At 28.6% G+C, this 16,984-nt stretch overlaps 3 protein-coding genes across 3 annotated transcripts; 2 read left to right on the forward strand and 1 right to left on the reverse strand.

Moving 5' to 3' along the window:
• Positions 1 to 226: 226 nt before the first annotated feature.
• LOC124942364 lies at positions 227 to 2,636 on the forward strand. The gene is made up of 3 exons (XM_047482851.1): positions 227 to 1,080; positions 1,648 to 1,771; positions 1,964 to 2,636. The coding sequence occupies exons 1-3, from the start codon at positions 445 to 447 to the stop codon at positions 2,482 to 2,484; spliced, it is 1,281 nt and encodes a 426-aa protein (XP_047338807.1). The 5' UTR covers positions 227 to 444; the 3' UTR covers positions 2,485 to 2,636.
• Positions 2,637 to 4,780: 2,144 nt separating this feature from the next.
• LOC124941618 lies at positions 4,781 to 9,467 on the forward strand. Its single transcript, XM_047481961.1, has 9 exons — positions 4,781 to 5,000; positions 5,626 to 5,777; positions 6,774 to 6,861; positions 7,268 to 7,622; positions 8,061 to 8,123; positions 8,277 to 8,374; positions 8,555 to 8,680; positions 8,896 to 8,985; positions 9,072 to 9,467. Exons 1-9 carry the CDS (start codon positions 4,941 to 4,943, stop codon positions 9,195 to 9,197), a joined length of 1,158 nt encoding a protein of 385 aa, XP_047337917.1. The 5' UTR covers positions 4,781 to 4,940; the 3' UTR covers positions 9,198 to 9,467.
• Positions 9,468 to 9,556: 89 nt separating this feature from the next.
• LOC124942020 (calcium-dependent protein kinase 26-like) lies at positions 9,557 to 12,443 on the reverse strand. The gene is made up of 4 exons (XM_047482425.1): positions 12,278 to 12,443; positions 11,352 to 12,031; positions 10,882 to 11,178; positions 9,557 to 10,345 (listed from the first exon to the last, which is right to left on the reverse strand). The coding sequence occupies exons 2-4, from the start codon at positions 11,917 to 11,919 to the stop codon at positions 9,744 to 9,746; spliced, it is 1,467 nt and encodes a 488-aa protein (XP_047338381.1). The 5' UTR covers positions 11,920 to 12,031; positions 12,278 to 12,443; the 3' UTR covers positions 9,557 to 9,743.
• Between the last annotated feature and the right edge of the window lie 4,541 nt (positions 12,444 to 16,984).

Here is a 16,984-nt window from a genome sequence, read left to right on the forward strand (position 1 = left end):
TTAGATAGTATCGAACTCGTGACACTTTGGTCTCTTAAGTTAAACTACGATAGTGCGCACTTATTCGAATTTTAGTCGTTTAAGCTTGTTTAGTTTATAACATCATTCTTAATATTTTTAATTTTTTTTTTTTACCTTGAGATCTTCAACTCGTCCCCTCGAAACTACCTCTCACTTTCATCATCATGGCCAAAGCTCTGCCTTTAAGTTCTCAACCCATCTCACTGTCTCTCTCTCTATATTCATATCTATCTTTAAAATCGAAGCATCTGTACTTAAAAAGCAGAAAGCTTTTCATCCACCATTTGTAAGCTTTTATTACACGAATTCTACTCCTTTTTGGTTAAATGCTCTTTGGCTACTTTCACTTTTTAGCACATTTCTGTCTCTCTCTCTCTTTGTCTCTCTCTCTCTTTGTAAAGTTTTGATTTTTGAAATCAATCAATGGATTCCATTTCATTTTCCGACAAGAAACTCATCAGAAGATCAACCATGCCGCCGCCGGCGGTGGCGACGCTAATGCTCAAAGATTACCTTCTAGATGATATGAGTTCATGTTCTTCAAATGGGTTTCGATCAATTCCCCGCAAACAATGTTGCAACAACGTTAAATTCATCCTCGAATTTGATCTCAAAAATCCCAACGGTAAAAAACCCAAACCATCCATTCTCCAAAGAGCTTCCGCCGCCGTTATTAACGCCGTCAAGATCTTCCCACGAAAAAGATCAATTTTACCCAGAAGCTTATCAAGAAAACTCTCTAATCGAAGCTTCTGGAAGAAAGATATCAGCTTTATCAAATCATTCAAATGTCTTAATGATAATTCATTATCCGTCACCCAACCTTCCTCCGCCGGCGCCGGCACCATTTCCTCCGCCGGCGCCGCCGAAATGTCCGGCGCCGTCATGGGTAATGTAAGAAAAGGTAAAAGTTTATCAGACAGCAGTAGTTCGGTTTTTACTTTGGATAATTTACTGAGCTCAAGCAGTAATTCGGAAAGTTCATGCGAAAACGACGCCGTTTTCAATGAAAGTTCACCGGAAAAGCCGGTCAGAAAAATAGCTGACGATTCTTCAAAGGTAAATAATGAGTTTTTATATTATGTTTCGCAGTTTAAACAACCTGTTTTGTGTACGGTTTTAAGATTCAATCTCAACTGTTGATTTTCATGCGCTGTCATTTTATTATTTTATTTTTGTTCACGTGTGAGTATTTTTTGGGAAGTATGTAGGGTCCACTTATCTAGGTCATCCCATGATCATCGGCGATAAAATCTGGTGTAGAATAAGCTAGATAGATGATGATGTAGCTGATTACTCCTCCCAATGAAAATAATATATATCTTCCGTATTTAATTGCTCTGTCCCTTATGTTCCTTTCACATAATAATAATAATTTTTTAGGTAATGTTAGGTGTTTATATGAATTAAATTAAATTATTATTGTTATAATCTATTTTTCTTTTAAGAATAAAATTAAATAAATGTAAGAAAATGATAGTTCGGTCTTGTCACATTTCAACTCTGTCTTTGTCTTAAGAGTTGGATATTTTATGAGGGAGGAAATTGAATAAATTATAGTTAATTTGATTTTTTTGAAAAAATTGTATCATTTTTAACATAGGGAAATTTGATGGATTAATGCAGGAAGAATGGGTTAATATTTTGGAGGAGAAGGAACAATCTAGTCCAGTTTCTGTATTGGATTTCCCCTTCGACAATCAAGATGACGTTTCTTGGCCTTTTCGTAGAAACGTGTCAATACACGAAGGTTAGTTTTTAATAAAAATTGACCTAAACGTTATTTGTTGTGACATAGATTAATTATTTGAGATAACAATGACCTAATTAAATATGTTACTACAAGAATGTTAGTTCTTAATAAAAAATGACATAAACTTATTTTTTGTGACATGTTTTTTATTATTATTATTGATAAGTTTGTTGTTTTTGGTTCAAAAAGGATTGAAACAAAATCTTCCAGAGAAGTTCAAAATTTTCAAGAGCCTCTCCAAATTGGAGCCGGTTGACCTTAGCAAGCGATTCGCGACTATTGAACTAGATGAGGTTTCCACTCAATCAGATAACAACAACAACAAGATTGTTGAAGGATGTGATGAAGTTGAAAAGGCGATACAAGTAGAGGATATGCTCGAATTGGTGAAAGAGGCGTGCCCATATTTGAGTCAACTCGAATATAAGATAGATGGATTGTTGGTTGATTTCTTTAACGAGAGAATCATTAATAACGTAGGAGATTTCTCAAAGATGTTCGATAGAGATGAGGCGATAAAGGAGGCGGAGAATTGGATAAATGGGCAGCAGGAAGAATTGTTCTTGGGGTGGGAAATGGAGAAGAATAGGAAAGTCTACATTAAATATATCGAAAATGGAGGAAAGTTTGATGAAGAACGAGAAGAGATTGCAAATGAGATTGAAGAGGAAATTTTCTCTTGTTTGCTAGATGAATTGTTGGTTGATTGAGATCATGGGGAGAATGTCTTGTTCTCCATTTTGGTTTTTGGTTTATTAGTTTGTTTGTTTGTCAATTTTTGATAAATTTGGAGACAAATGATCTATTTTTGTGTTATTAGTTAATTCCTAATAAATTCCAAAATCATTTCAATATTCTATTATTGAAGGTTTTTTTTTTTTTTTTTTTTTGTTAAACTAAACTATAAATTTTAGTATTGCACATAGTCTTAATTAAAATATATTTCAAAACATAACAAATGATAAATAAAAGTAGATACAAAATAGATCAATATTGAAAACTCGAAAAATATAGTTTTAGACTATTTTAACGATTGAAACGAGGACTAACCAAGTTTATACAAATTAATCGAACAATTTACTTAAATGGTTTTTCACTATGTTTTTTTTTTTGTGGTGATTTTTATCTTAACGAGAATAAAAATAGAGATAAATAAAACCAATAATTGAAAAAATAAATATTTTATAAAATCAACTATGAGACAAATTTTCGGTACATACTCAACAAACCAATGATGAATTCTATGTCAGCTTGTTTGATCATGATATTTTTAATTTTTTAAAATATTGCTTAATGAAAAATAGATTATTTAAAATATTAAATTCAATTAAAATATTTTAGTGTTTTAATTGATGAAAATAGTAATTTAATAATTAGAATAATAGTAATGTAATAGAAAAATAATTTATAAAAAAATGATAAAAATTTAAAATAAAACTCAAGTAAACCAGACCAAACTAGCTAAAAAAAAAAAACAGTGTAACTTATTTTTAATAAAAAAATCTTTGATCTTAGAAAAATGTATATTTGGATCAGAAACTTGTACAAACTTGTTTAGTACTTATAAATCCAAACATGAATGCATGTGCTATTTAATGGCTATTTATTATTTTATTAAATAATACTATTAAATTGTCAAATTTTTTATTTTGCTACAGAATATAATATATGGGTTGTGGTACACAATGATTCTACAATAAAAAAATCTATTTGAATTGTCAGTGTAACTTGAATATTAGTATATATACCAAAGTTGAAAACATTTGAAATTACTAATTATAAATGATGACAAATATATGTTGCTATTAATTACAAATAGATAAGGACTCGGGGTTTTTATATATAAAATAATATATTATTTAAAAAAAAAAAAAAAGAAACACTCAATGCAATTTCAATAATACAAGCTAAAAATAGAGGGTAGATCCATATAAAAAAAACTCAAGAGTCAATATTATTTAAAAATAGTTAATTTCATTAAAACATATATTATAAATTTGATTGGTTATAAGAGACCAAATATCACCAGTTCGATTTTAAGTTACGTCAGTTTTATAAATTAAAAAAATAAATAAGATTAAACCACTAAAAAATTATTTAAAATATATTGAATTAAATTAAATTTTATAAAACTTAACTTGCTAACTTGAAATATCTTACTTTGATGCAATTTATATGGTCAACAAGCAATTTATAACCATGGTTCTTCGAGATTAAAGCTGCAAATGAGTTAAGCTGTTCGTGATCTGCTCGGTCAAAGCTCGACTTGAGTTTGACCAAGTTCGAGTCGAACCTGAACCGACTCGTTTAATATTTGAGTCGAACTCGAGCTCATATAAATACTCACTCGAATTCAAAATTTTGTCAAATATTTTCGAGTCTGATAATAAATAATATATTATTTATTTATTTTAATATTAAAATTTCAAATAAATAGTTTTTCTACACAAATATTTGAAAATTTAATTTTATTCAAATTTTTCAAGTCGAGGCGAGTTTGTAGATAAATAGTTGAGTCGTGTTTGAGCTCAAATTTATAAACTCGTTCGAATTAAACTAATAAATACTTAATTTGAGCCGAACTAGAACTCATGTTGCTTGACTCATTTGGAGTCCTATCCAAGATAAACATACATAACAAATTGAACTCGAATAGTACGATCCATCTATTAAAGGAATGAGAACTTCATATTGTTTTTTTTTTTTTTGTTGTTGTCAATGTGCTTACAAAACACACTTAATTAATTATATTTTGTGTTATTTAATTGATTTATGACATTTATTTTTAAATAAATTATTAAATTTATAAGTTTTCTTTTATCAAATAATTCAAATCATAATTTGAATTTTCAAAATACTAATAATGATTTATTAAAAAAAAACCATTTTTTTTAAACAAAAATATTACATTAAACAATTTTTTTTTTTAAAAAGTAACTATAGAGTCCAAATAATAACGGTAAATTATCCTCCATTACAGATCCAATCAAACTCGCCTTTGTCTTTCAACGGCCGGGATGCTATGCCAGAACGATTTCGCTGATTTCAAAAACCCTAGCCCAAATTTCTCCTTATATTATTCTTCTTCCCCAAATTTCCAATCTTTCACATACCCCATAGAGCAAACTAGTTTTCGTACTTTCTTTATCTGAAGAACAAACTAGACATGATCGGAGCAAAGCGTTTTGGAGGCCCCGACTCTAAATCTGACCTCACCGAATCTGCTGTAATCTCTTTTTTTTCTCTATCTCCCCCTTAATTTGTTTTCACTGTCATTCACTTATGTTGGGTTCTTGCTGGATTTTGCTTTCTTTGAGTTTCTTGTAAAGTAAGATGCTGTAGATGAATTGGGTTTGCTTCAATACTGTTATTAAATACTTTTTATGCTTAGGCAAATGGGAAAATGGGAAAATGATCTTTGAGGAGTAATAAGTTTCATTTAGCTATAATTGAGCTTATTTTCATCAACACATTGCATGTGTATATATCTTGTAATTATAGATCCGGTTTGTATTTTGGCCAATAATTAATTCAATGAGGGAAGAAATGGTGACATCATTTTGGAGGGTTTTCTTCAATTTACATGATTCTCATTTGGGGATTTTGTGTTTTTAAAATGGTGAACTAATGTTCCATTGGGGGTTAGAAGAACTAATGTCATATGGGAGTTGAAGATTTCTCAAACTTACGATTTACATGTAAACAATCTGCATATAATATGAACTGTGTGTGTATTTCATATCCAATGAGAGTGATATAATCTTTATCTAGTGCTAGGTCCTGTCATTGTTTGTTAATCAGAGCAAAACATTGTACATAGTATATTGAATGTTTTTTTTCTTGTTCTGTAGTTCCAGAACAAAAGAGTGATGGCAGGATCACCTTTTGATACGAATAGGGCAGAACCTTCTCAGAGACAATCAACAGAGACACCAAACTTGGATACGGGTCGAGCTGAATTATCCAGGCAGCACGTGAGAGCTCTAAATTCTCAGTTTGCAAGGTCTTTTTCTTCTTTATGTTTAGATTGTACTCTGTAAACAAGTTATATGTTGGCAAAATCTTGAGTATATATACTTGTATCTTACTTATAACTTTAATCATCAATATTTTTTTCTTATACGATAGGAAGGATAGATGTAGATTGCAAGTTATATGTTGCATGAGGGTTGTGTTTTATTAGCCATTAACTAATACTTCATTCATTCAAAGAAGCAATGCAGAGTTCGTTTTCTTGACATCCCCTGGGATCTAAAGGTGTTCAAAATGCTTTAGAAAAAATAAGAGTAGAAAAGGAAAGTAATATGAAAAGTAGCACATATAAGATTTCTTGATCTATTGAAATTAAATGTTTTCTCTTAAGCTACAAGAAATCAAATGTTTGACGTTTCATGATGACACTTAATCTGGATTAAGAAAATGTTTTGAATTCATTCCTTGAAGCATCCTTCTAGAATAGTTTCCCCTTCTAATGTTATAAGTCTAAAACAGTGTATCTTCAACGGAGAAAAATGTTTCTGGAAATCTCCTAACCAATGTCATGACAAAATTAGAATTTACGTTCTAAACAAAATCAAGTCTCCATTAACTATTTTACCAGGATATATGTTCGATATTGAATTTCTATCATGACCAAACACTTTGGTTATTCTCAAACTAACCTTATAGTTTCAACCAGGAATGTAGGATGTGAACTTCGGTTTTTGCATTTTTCATGAACCAAATCACTATTTTCAGAATAATGTGCCACAAATTTCTGTTAAATTAAGTTCTACAGTTGGGGGAATAATTTTGTTAAATGTCCAAGATCTTTATATAAACCCATACAAAACTCAAAAGTATGCTTCCAAATTTATATAGAACTCTTTAATTTAGAAAGGATTTATTCTTCTGGACATTCCTATTATTTGGGAGGGACCATGTACATAGCCTTGTACTCACAGTTGTCTTTTGAGTATCGATATGTTTCATGCTTATCTTAGCATTCTTTTTTGAACAGTTGGGTTCAGACGCAGCTACAGGACCATCCTGATGAACTTTGGGAAGATGGAGTGCAAGATTATCTTACTCATACTTCAAGCATAATGGTAATGGCTAATTGTTTTTTATGAAATGTGTATTCCTATTTCTTTTGCATTCTGTGTTCAGTCATTTGCTTTGATAAAGATATCTTGTCAGTGATAGTATTGATCCTCACTTAACTAAAGATGCATTATGTTGCGTAACATCTTTGAACTTGACTTAGTCCAGGCAATTAGGTTAATTTATATTATTGGTAAATATATTACATCGAATTACAGATGAGAGAATTACCATCAAAGAATATAATAACATGAAAGTGAACGACTAACTTGATGCTCATCATAATCTTTTTCATTTCTTAGTACAAGAAGAACCAACATTACCTTCTCGAACCAACATTACATGTGAAATATACGCCGTAATATTTTTATTATTTTCATGTTTCTTTATCAACTTACTTCTTTGCTGCAGGAGAAATTTAGTGATGTTGTAAAGTGGCTCAAAGCGAATGCTGTTAAAGAAGAGAATAAATTTGGAATTCATACTGTTCAGAAAAAAATTGTTCCAGAAAATAAGGAAAATGTGGTCAAACCAGTTGAGGTGAAGAAATCTGCATTTATTCCATCAGATACGGCTCCAAATGTTTCCACTACATTGAATTTCGGTGGTCCATTCAGTAGCCAAAAGTCTCCTTTTTCATTTGGTTTGACTCCCAATCCGAGTACTCCTTTTTCTACTCCAAATGTGGCTGCTCCCTTTTCATTTGGCTTGACTCCCAATCCGAGTACACCTTTTTCGCTAAGTGTACCTACTGCCTTTTCTTTTGGTAAGTAATAATGTTTAACTGTCTTTATAGCATTTCAGAAATGCAGACTTCATTGTATTTTTCACTAAACGGGCCTACTGCCTTTTCCGTAACTTCAAGAGAACTAATGGAAAATCGGATATTGAATATATTTATTTGCACGAGCATATATTGAACTTATTTGAAAAAAAACCTATTTTGTCACAATCACGTTCTCACTGGATCTAGATTATTTTCTATATCATGATCCATCATACTGTAATAATTTGATTCATTTGGTATAGAGATATGTTTTTGGACCATGATGACACTAATTATTTTTTAGATTATTGTGTTTCTTTTGGCAAACATAACAAATATAGATAATTCTAGATCACGATCAATAGAAAAAGAAAGTGTACCCTAACATCTAAGAACTAGGAGTGTTATAACCAAGGAATGTTCTCCCTTTTGTTTCAGGAAACCAGAGTTCATCTTCATTGAACCAGGATGCTTCAAAGGATACTGCTGCTGATGATGGGGGTAAGAAATTAAGCTGTTTTTGGATTATGTTTGCAGTTATCAAGACATTTTTACATGTTATGTGGTCAGAAACTTGCTTGATTTTCTTTAGCTTGTTGTCTATCTGTGTTTGTTCTATAATTATTTTTTCTGACACTTTCGTCGGACCATCAGATGAAGAGCCAGAGCAGCCAAGCAGCCCTTCAGTTAAAAAGACTGAAGAAAAGGGTATCATTGTTGCACATGAAGTCAAATGCAAGCTTTATCTGAAGGTATTTATTTTATGCTAATGGCTTAAATCTGCATTTTATGATTTCTTTGTTAGATGCAATTTGGAAACTAGTATTTTATCACAATCATATTATTTTTAGATCATGATTTAAATTATACTATAATTATATTGCTTCGATGGACAGACACATTATTTTAGTCTTTTTTATTTATTTTTTCAGTCAACTGATCCTGCCGATAAGGATGCATGGAAAGATAGGGGAACTGGTCAGCTCTATATTAGATGTAAAGAGGGTGTTAAAAAGGGCACAAGAGAGTCCCAACCAAATATCCTCATTCGCAACGATGTAAGTGCCTAAATACTTCATGGTTATAACCTAAATTAAAAGCTTATTTCAATGAAGATTTAGCCCAAGCCCTTGTTTGATCATGATTAATCCATATAACTCCTTAATTTTGGTCTAATGGATTTCATTTTGTATCTAACCAAACTTGTTTAACCTCTGTTTAAAACAAATTAAGCTTTCAGCTCACTTTCGATTGTTTCTTTATGAAACTGCAGGTAGGTAAAGTGTTATTAAATGCATCGCTCTATCAAGGCATCAAGACTAGTATGCAGAAGAATGCAATCGTCGCAATATTCCATACTGCGGTAACACCTCTTCCATGATTATTAATGATACTACAGTAATTCAATTGAATAATTTTGTTGATAAAATGATTCGTGTTTGATCATAGGCTGAAAGTGGTGAAGCCTCCGATGATAACAATGTCGTTGCCAAGACATTCTTAATAAGGATAAAGACGGAAGAAGATAGGAATAAGTTGGCTGCAGTTATTCAGGAATACGCTCCGACTGTTTGAACAGACATCGATGAAATTCCCAACAGATTGCCATTGCAACTGTTGAACAATTAGATCAACTTCATGTTATCTTTGTCTTTGTACTGTTTTTTTAAGATTTTGTGGTTATTAATATGCAAGTTGATCATGTCTTTTTCTGTATAAGAAGATTGAGAGACCAGATAATTATTAAATGTACCATAGAGGTAAAAAAAATATTTTTTAGCATTTTGTTGACTATATACTTCAGTGATTCGGTACCATATGGAAAGAAGTTTTATGTTGTTTTTGGACATGCTCTTTGTTTTTTTAATCAGATTCGAGTGAACATATATTTTAACAAATGTGTTTAAAACCTTAAAGAACTAGTAGATTGGGCAAACAAACACAAACGGGTTTTTACTCGAAGAACATAAATTATTATACAGAGATGTGCCAATCATCATGTGAGTGGCTTTAGAAACTAGGGTTTTTCCGAAAGAACTATACCCCTCTAAATCATTGCTTCAACATCAATGAGCTAAAAAACAAGAACTTCTAAAAGAGAATATAAACGGATATACCAATCTAACAAACGAGTGACGATCTGAGAGACGGACAGCTAGGAATGTGCGTGCAAGAAACCCAACGGATGACAGATTCGGTCACTACTAGATCAAGCTGATCTAGTTCACCGAGCCCAATCGTGTTATTTCTCTTGTTGTGCTTACCAACTAAATTCTTGGAACCGCCTACCCTTCGAATTTCTAACCTCTTATCGGCTAGTAGTAATAGTAGCTCGGGTTTATCAAATGTATTAGCGATTTCTCCTTCCAATGAGTTTTTATTCTTCTTCTCTTGTTTGATTGTGGAACTTGAAGTGAAGAATGTAAAGCTTGGCATTGAGGGAATTGTGGATGGAAACTCGAGATTGTTAGATTCTTCAGGATATGTGCTGAAAGAAAAGGCTCCGGCTGCTACTACAGGACAAGGAGGATTCCCATTCTCGACCAGGAAAGATGAAAACGAGGACTGGCATGTAAATATGGGAGAATCGCCAAGGTTTGCGGGTGATGAATATTTGAAGCTGTAATCCTCACTTCTTTCCATGAAATGGGTATTAGAAGATTGAATATTGATGAAGGATTCTTCAATTGTCACTGCTTCTTCATTTTGAATCCAAGAATGAGCTGCAAAGTAGATTGGCTCCTGTTATAATAAAATATGGAGCAGAAAGAAAAACAATATATTTTGTTGGCTATTGTTAAAAGGTACTATTCAGGGTGAAAGCTAGGGCAGAAGCAGTCGAGTCAACTGCCATGTCAGCCCTAATTTCCTTAGAATCCAACAATCGATAGAGGAACCAGAACCAGAACAGAAATTGAAATATTTGGAATCTAAATCCTATCATCACTTCATTTTATAACATTTTAAAATATTAAATACACATGATATTGTAGTCATTTAGCCTAAAGAACAAATAATCAACTTCTTCATATAGAAAACCCTAAATCAAAAAATCTTTTGGTATGATTCCTGTTCAAAATTTTATTGACATTTTCTCAACCAGGCTCATAAACCAAAGTGTTGTTCACTTTTTCATCCAATTGCTGATAGAATGTTAGGCGAATGGGACAAAACAGAGATAGGATTCTAGATGAGTTTAACTATTACAAACAAAACACTTCATATTAGATATCTTAGAACAGGATGAGCAAAAACATACCTAAAACTTGATTGGCAGTAAGTCTCTTAGAAGGATCGAGAAAGAGCATTCCAGTTATTAGATCCTTGGCAGAGGATGATACATTATCCCAAGGATCATATGGAAACCAAAGATTGGCAGCTCTAACAGCATCAAAGATCTTAGATTTCGTCTTCCCCCAAAAAGGAGGCATCCCACTAAGAAGTATGTAAAGGATAACTCCAGCACTCCACACATCGGCTGCCTGATTATAACCGCCCACCAGTACCTCGGGAGCTATATAGAATGGGCTTCCAACGGTACCATTTAGCTTTTGCCCTGATCACACCAATTGCGAAGGATATATAAAAGTTCAAATTTTGATTAAGAAATGTTAGGATTTCAATTCAATATTCATGTTTTGGAGGAATCGTAGATTACATTTATGAAACATTCGAAATCATATACATTCAAATTTCAATTCATTATTTTAAGTCATCAAACTTGCTTACCTGGTGTGATATAAGTAGCGAGACCAAAGTCTGCCAATTTAATAGGTGAAGACGAAGATTTCTTTACTAAGAGAATGTTTTCCGGCTTCAAATCTCTATGAACAATACCCTTTCCATGGCAAAACACAATCACTTGCATTAGATGTCTAAATAAAACCCTAGCCTCATGCTCCGTGAATCTTCCATGCTTCTCAATCTGATGAAACAGCTCACCTCCAGCACAGAGTTCCATCACTAGATGTACATAATTCTCCTCTTCGTAAACTGCCTTCAAATCCACCACATTCGGATGCCCTGCCAACTTTCTCATTATCTCGATTTCAAGTTTCACGCTTTTCACATCTTCTGGTGACACCAGCCTGTCCTTATTGATTGATTTACAAGCTAGAACCTCACCTGTCAACATATCCACACATTCTCTGATGATCCCGAATTGTCCCCATCCCAATTGTTCGCCTAGTTTATATCTATCGTGGAAATTTAGTATCTGGGTCGATTCCAAAATCGTCTCGGACAACCTCTCTGATTTGTAACAATTGCAGGTTTGATCTCTGTTTCCTATGTCCATACCAACGTTGGGCAATCAAAACCTCCGACCCATGTCTCCTGTTTGAATTAGAAGTTGTTGGATAGAAACAATCAGATGAGAATCTGCTATGGACAAAGTCCACTATATGAACCTGCAATTTTCATAGTTTAAAAGTTTAAGTTTTCAAAGGCGGCCAGAACTGGATTCAACTTCATCAGACAATAAGAACCAACCAAACTTCAAAAACCCTTGACATAAAATCTCTTTTTTCAGACTTCTAAACCTAAATTATATAGAAAAATCTTGAAACAGCAAGAAAAAAGTGGTAAAGAAGCCACTTTTCTAAATCGATATGCATCTTGAAGAGTAAATATCAAGTGGGTTGAGAGAACTATACCTGAAATCGGCAGAATTGGTAAGTCTAGATGAAGAAGACGAAGAGGAGGAGGACCCGTTAGACTACTAAATCGGCTTTTGAAAAGTCTAAACCGGGATTTGGGGTTTTTTCACAGCCAGAAGTTCAAAAACTCTCTCCCCCTCTTCTCCCCTCCTCCCAACACTTTCTCTTTCTAAACCCTGGCCACTTGTGGACCTCCATTTTCATTCCTTCTTCTTGAGAGCCCAACAGGATAACCAATCAGAAGTTGCCATGTGTTCCAATGAGGGTATTTTCGTCATTATATAAACCGCCACGGAAGTAGTCTATTTATCTAAATATTAAATTTGTTTTTCCTCTTATTGTCAAATTAGGGTTTTTTTATTAGGTATAAATTCAGATTTTAGACATATTTATTTAAATATTATAATTTGGAACACTTTATTATTAAAATTAAATCAGACGAAATTTTATAACTTTATCTTTAACTGTTAAAGTTTTTAGCGGATTTAATTATTAAATTAAAATGTATCAATTTTATGAAATTAATAGTCAAAACACTCCTTCGTTAAAATTGAGTAGCCATATTAGTGATATTTTATTTATTTAGAGATTTTACTTAGATAATAAGTTAACGAAGTTTAAAATAGTTAAGATAAACCTCATTTTATATAATTAAAAAAAAAAAAAAAAAATTATGAAGACGAAATTTCATGTTTCAAAACCCTAGTTTGACAATTGGACCTTTATTATTATTTTTTCAAATATGTCTTTATTTCTTTGTTTTGATTTATTATAAAATTAATAATTAAAAAATAATAATCACTTTTATTCCAAAATAATTTATGTCCTCTTTAATTACTTTAATATATCACATACTTAATTTATTACTTTAATTAGCAATAATAATTTTTTTGTCAAAAAAATGCCATTAACTTCTTATAAATATAATATTAATAGGTTAACATTATTTTATGTCATCTTTTATTACTTTAATATATCACATACTTAATTTATTACTTTAATTAGCAAAAATAAATTTTGGTCAAAAAAATGTCATTAACTTTTTTTTTTTAAATATAATATTAATAGGTTAAAATGACATTTAAATGCTTGCTTGGGATAGGGTATACAAGAACAAAAGACAAAGACAAATACAAAGTTTATAATAATACAAAATATACTTTTTTTTTATTTTGTATAAGATGTAATCATAGTTGTTTGAATATTTCTTATAATTTAACTAATTTAAATATTTATTATTATAATATATAATACTTATTATTTTAAACTGCATAAATACTTTTATGAATATATTTTTATTATTTTAATATCTTAACTAGATATATAAATTCTTTTTTATTATATCAAAGTTTCTTTTTCATTTTGTGCAAAAATATTAGTGACATGTCATATTATGTGTCATCCTTACATATTTAAAGGTGTCAGTTGTTTATATTAAAATTAAAAATTAATTAATTAAATCTGACCATAATATATGTATTACTTTTAGGCTTTCCAATCAATCACCTCTCAACAATCACATCACTCATTTCATTAACCAAAATATTAAAATACCCTCTATTTTAAATTATTATTTTTTATTTTATTTATATATATCAATATCCTTTAAGTCATTTTACTAAAAATAATCATCACCAATCATTATTATTTTCTCCCTCTAGATTTTTAAAAAAACCCCAATCCGAACCAACCCTTAATATAATTGTGTTTGTGACTATCTCCTGATTCTAATTTGATTCTAATTTAATGTCCAATATAATTGAGACAATCAATAAAAATAGATAAGTGACATAAATGATATTTTAATAAAGTTATTATGATTTGATTATTAAGTATCATAATTAGTGACTATTAAATTATTATTTATATCATAATTATGGGGTTGAGTGGCTCAAGAAAAAGGGAAAATAATTTATGTCGAAAAGTTTTAAGTTTAATATTTATACTAAATAATTTAAAAAGCTATAAGTTATTTTATTTTTATTATTTTATTTCATAATATTATACTATTTATTATGAGATAATGGATAACTTTAGCTTTATTTTAGTTATCAAATTGATCCTTAAGTTATGTTCAGAATTTTACTTTATGTATTAATAAAAGGTATAAAATATAAACTCATATTTTAAAATTTTACATGGTTACTTAAATGATATATCACTTTGCTTTTATTTATTTAAATTTTTGAACTTCTTTTTTAATATTAAATTAAATACACACATATATATATACTAAATAATTTAATTACTTAATAATATATAATTTTGGTGAAAAAAATAAACATTTATAATAACTTATAAATTATGGCAAATACCCTCTAATTACTTTGACCACATATTTTTAACCCTTAAATTATATTTTTAAAACAAATCACCTTCAAACATTTAGAGAAATTACATATGGCGTAAATAAAAAATAAAAAAAAATTTGTGTCACCTTCTAATTACTCACCTACTTTTAATCTTCAAATTATTTTTTAAAATATATACTATATAAATATTATATATATATATAGATAATATTTAATAATTATATATATAAATATAAAAAATAATGATTAAAAATAATATATATTATATAAATTATTTTTAAATTTTGTTTTATATATAAACATCGATAAAAATATAGTATATATATATATATATAATATATTTTATGTGTATATAAAAGAGATTTAATAATTATATAAATATAAAAAATAATAATAAAAGATAATATATTGACAAAAATGTCATGAGTGACTAAAAGAATTAAAATAATTAGAGGGTCACTCCAAAATATTTATTCTTTAAATTAACATAATAACTCCTTTAACAAATATTTAATAAATATTTGTTGTTTAAAATTTATTGATATGTATAACGAATAAATATGTATATATAAATATGAGAAATGATTAGGTGAGGGAATTTGGTGAGGGAATGACGTGGCATAATCTTATTCGCTGAAAAAATCAAATAATTTCTCTCTTTTCTCTCTTTCCTCTAATTTTTACATTTTACAACAAATGAAGGTGATGCCACGTCATTCCCTCACCAAATTCCCTCACTAAATTCCCTCACTCTATCACTCCTCTATAAATATATACATATATATTTATATTTATTATAAGAATAATTATTAATTTTAAACATTTATTAAAAACAATAAAAGTATAATTTTAAATAAATTAACCTTTTAAGTGTAAACATTTTTAATATTATTAAATAATTATTATATTATTTAAAATTTTAATATAAAATATATAATTTACAAAATTTAATTAATAATTATTAAGTAAAAAATAATTCTTATTTAAGAAAATAGCTTAATTTAATATCAAATAAACTTTGAAAAAAACATCAAATAAATTATAATTTGAAAAGTTATAAAAATCATTTTATTTTTTGTTATTAATAGTAATAAAATATATTTAAAAAAATAACGATATTATAGGTATATCAAAATTACACTATTAAATCTATGGTGTATAGAAATTAAAAAGACGGATGCTTATCGAAATTATTGATACATATATTTTAATATTTTAATCATATTTATTAATTAAAACATATATATTATATAATATTTATAAATAAATAAATTTAATATTAATTTAATTAAGTAAACATAATTTTTAAAAATCAAATCAAAATTTAATTACACTTTAATATTATTATTTAATATATACTATCTTTACACATTTTATTTTTATTGATATAAAACTAATTTTATTTCACTATTATTTTTTATTTAAAATATATCTAAATGAAATAGAATATGTTGACAAGTTTATCTGAAACACAAAACAGACCATCGAGAGAGAAACAATTTGAAACCAAAATTTTATTATTATTATTATTACTATTTTTTTTATCTAACTTGAATAGTTGGAAGCCTTTTGAGTTTAAGCAGAGGGTAATAAATATGAAGTGTTATGTTAGCCCTTCTTTATTAAAAAAAATAAAAATTTATCTAACTTGAATTGTAATGTCAATTTATAAAAAAAAAAAAAATGACATAGGTAAATTGTAGGATAGAAGAACTGTAATGAATCTCACTCCCTCTAATTCATTTTATTCTAACTTAAGATTATACCTATGATGGTTAACTCTATTATTTTAATTAAATTTAACTCTTATTATTTAGTTAAAGATTTTAGAAAAAATGTTTATTTTACAATAAATATTTTTAATTTCTAATATTTAGTATGCGGTAATGTTTATATAATATTTATATTAAATTAGTTTTTTTTTTAAATAATATGTATTTTAAGTTATATTGACCAGTCTCTAATAAAATAAAACACATCATATCTAATAAATAATTTAATAAATTGAATAAAGTTGAATAGATAAACTAATAATTATACAGAAGAAGAAGATGTAAACCAAATAATTGAAAACTTATTGAATATTTTTATTAAACAACTCATTATTTCAATAATTGTATTAATTAATTAAAATATTTAATTATATATATATATATTTAATTCAAAAATAAATATAATAAATATTTTAATAATTTAATTAAAGTAATATATGTAATGAGATTGATAGTTTATTTTTGATATGACTTGATGTGCAAAATAAAGTTGATTGATAACATCTTTATTGTTGTATTATTATTACTTTATAAAAAAAAGTTTAACATTATTTATTATTATTTTTAAATCATTTGAATTTAAGACTAAAATTTATGAACATAAATTCTTAATTTCTTAT

Source organism: Impatiens glandulifera, chromosome 6 (genome assembly GCF_907164915.1).
Source record: "Impatiens glandulifera chromosome 6, dImpGla2.1, whole genome shotgun sequence".
Taxonomy (NCBI): Eukaryota; Viridiplantae; Streptophyta; class Magnoliopsida; order Ericales; family Balsaminaceae; genus Impatiens; species Impatiens glandulifera.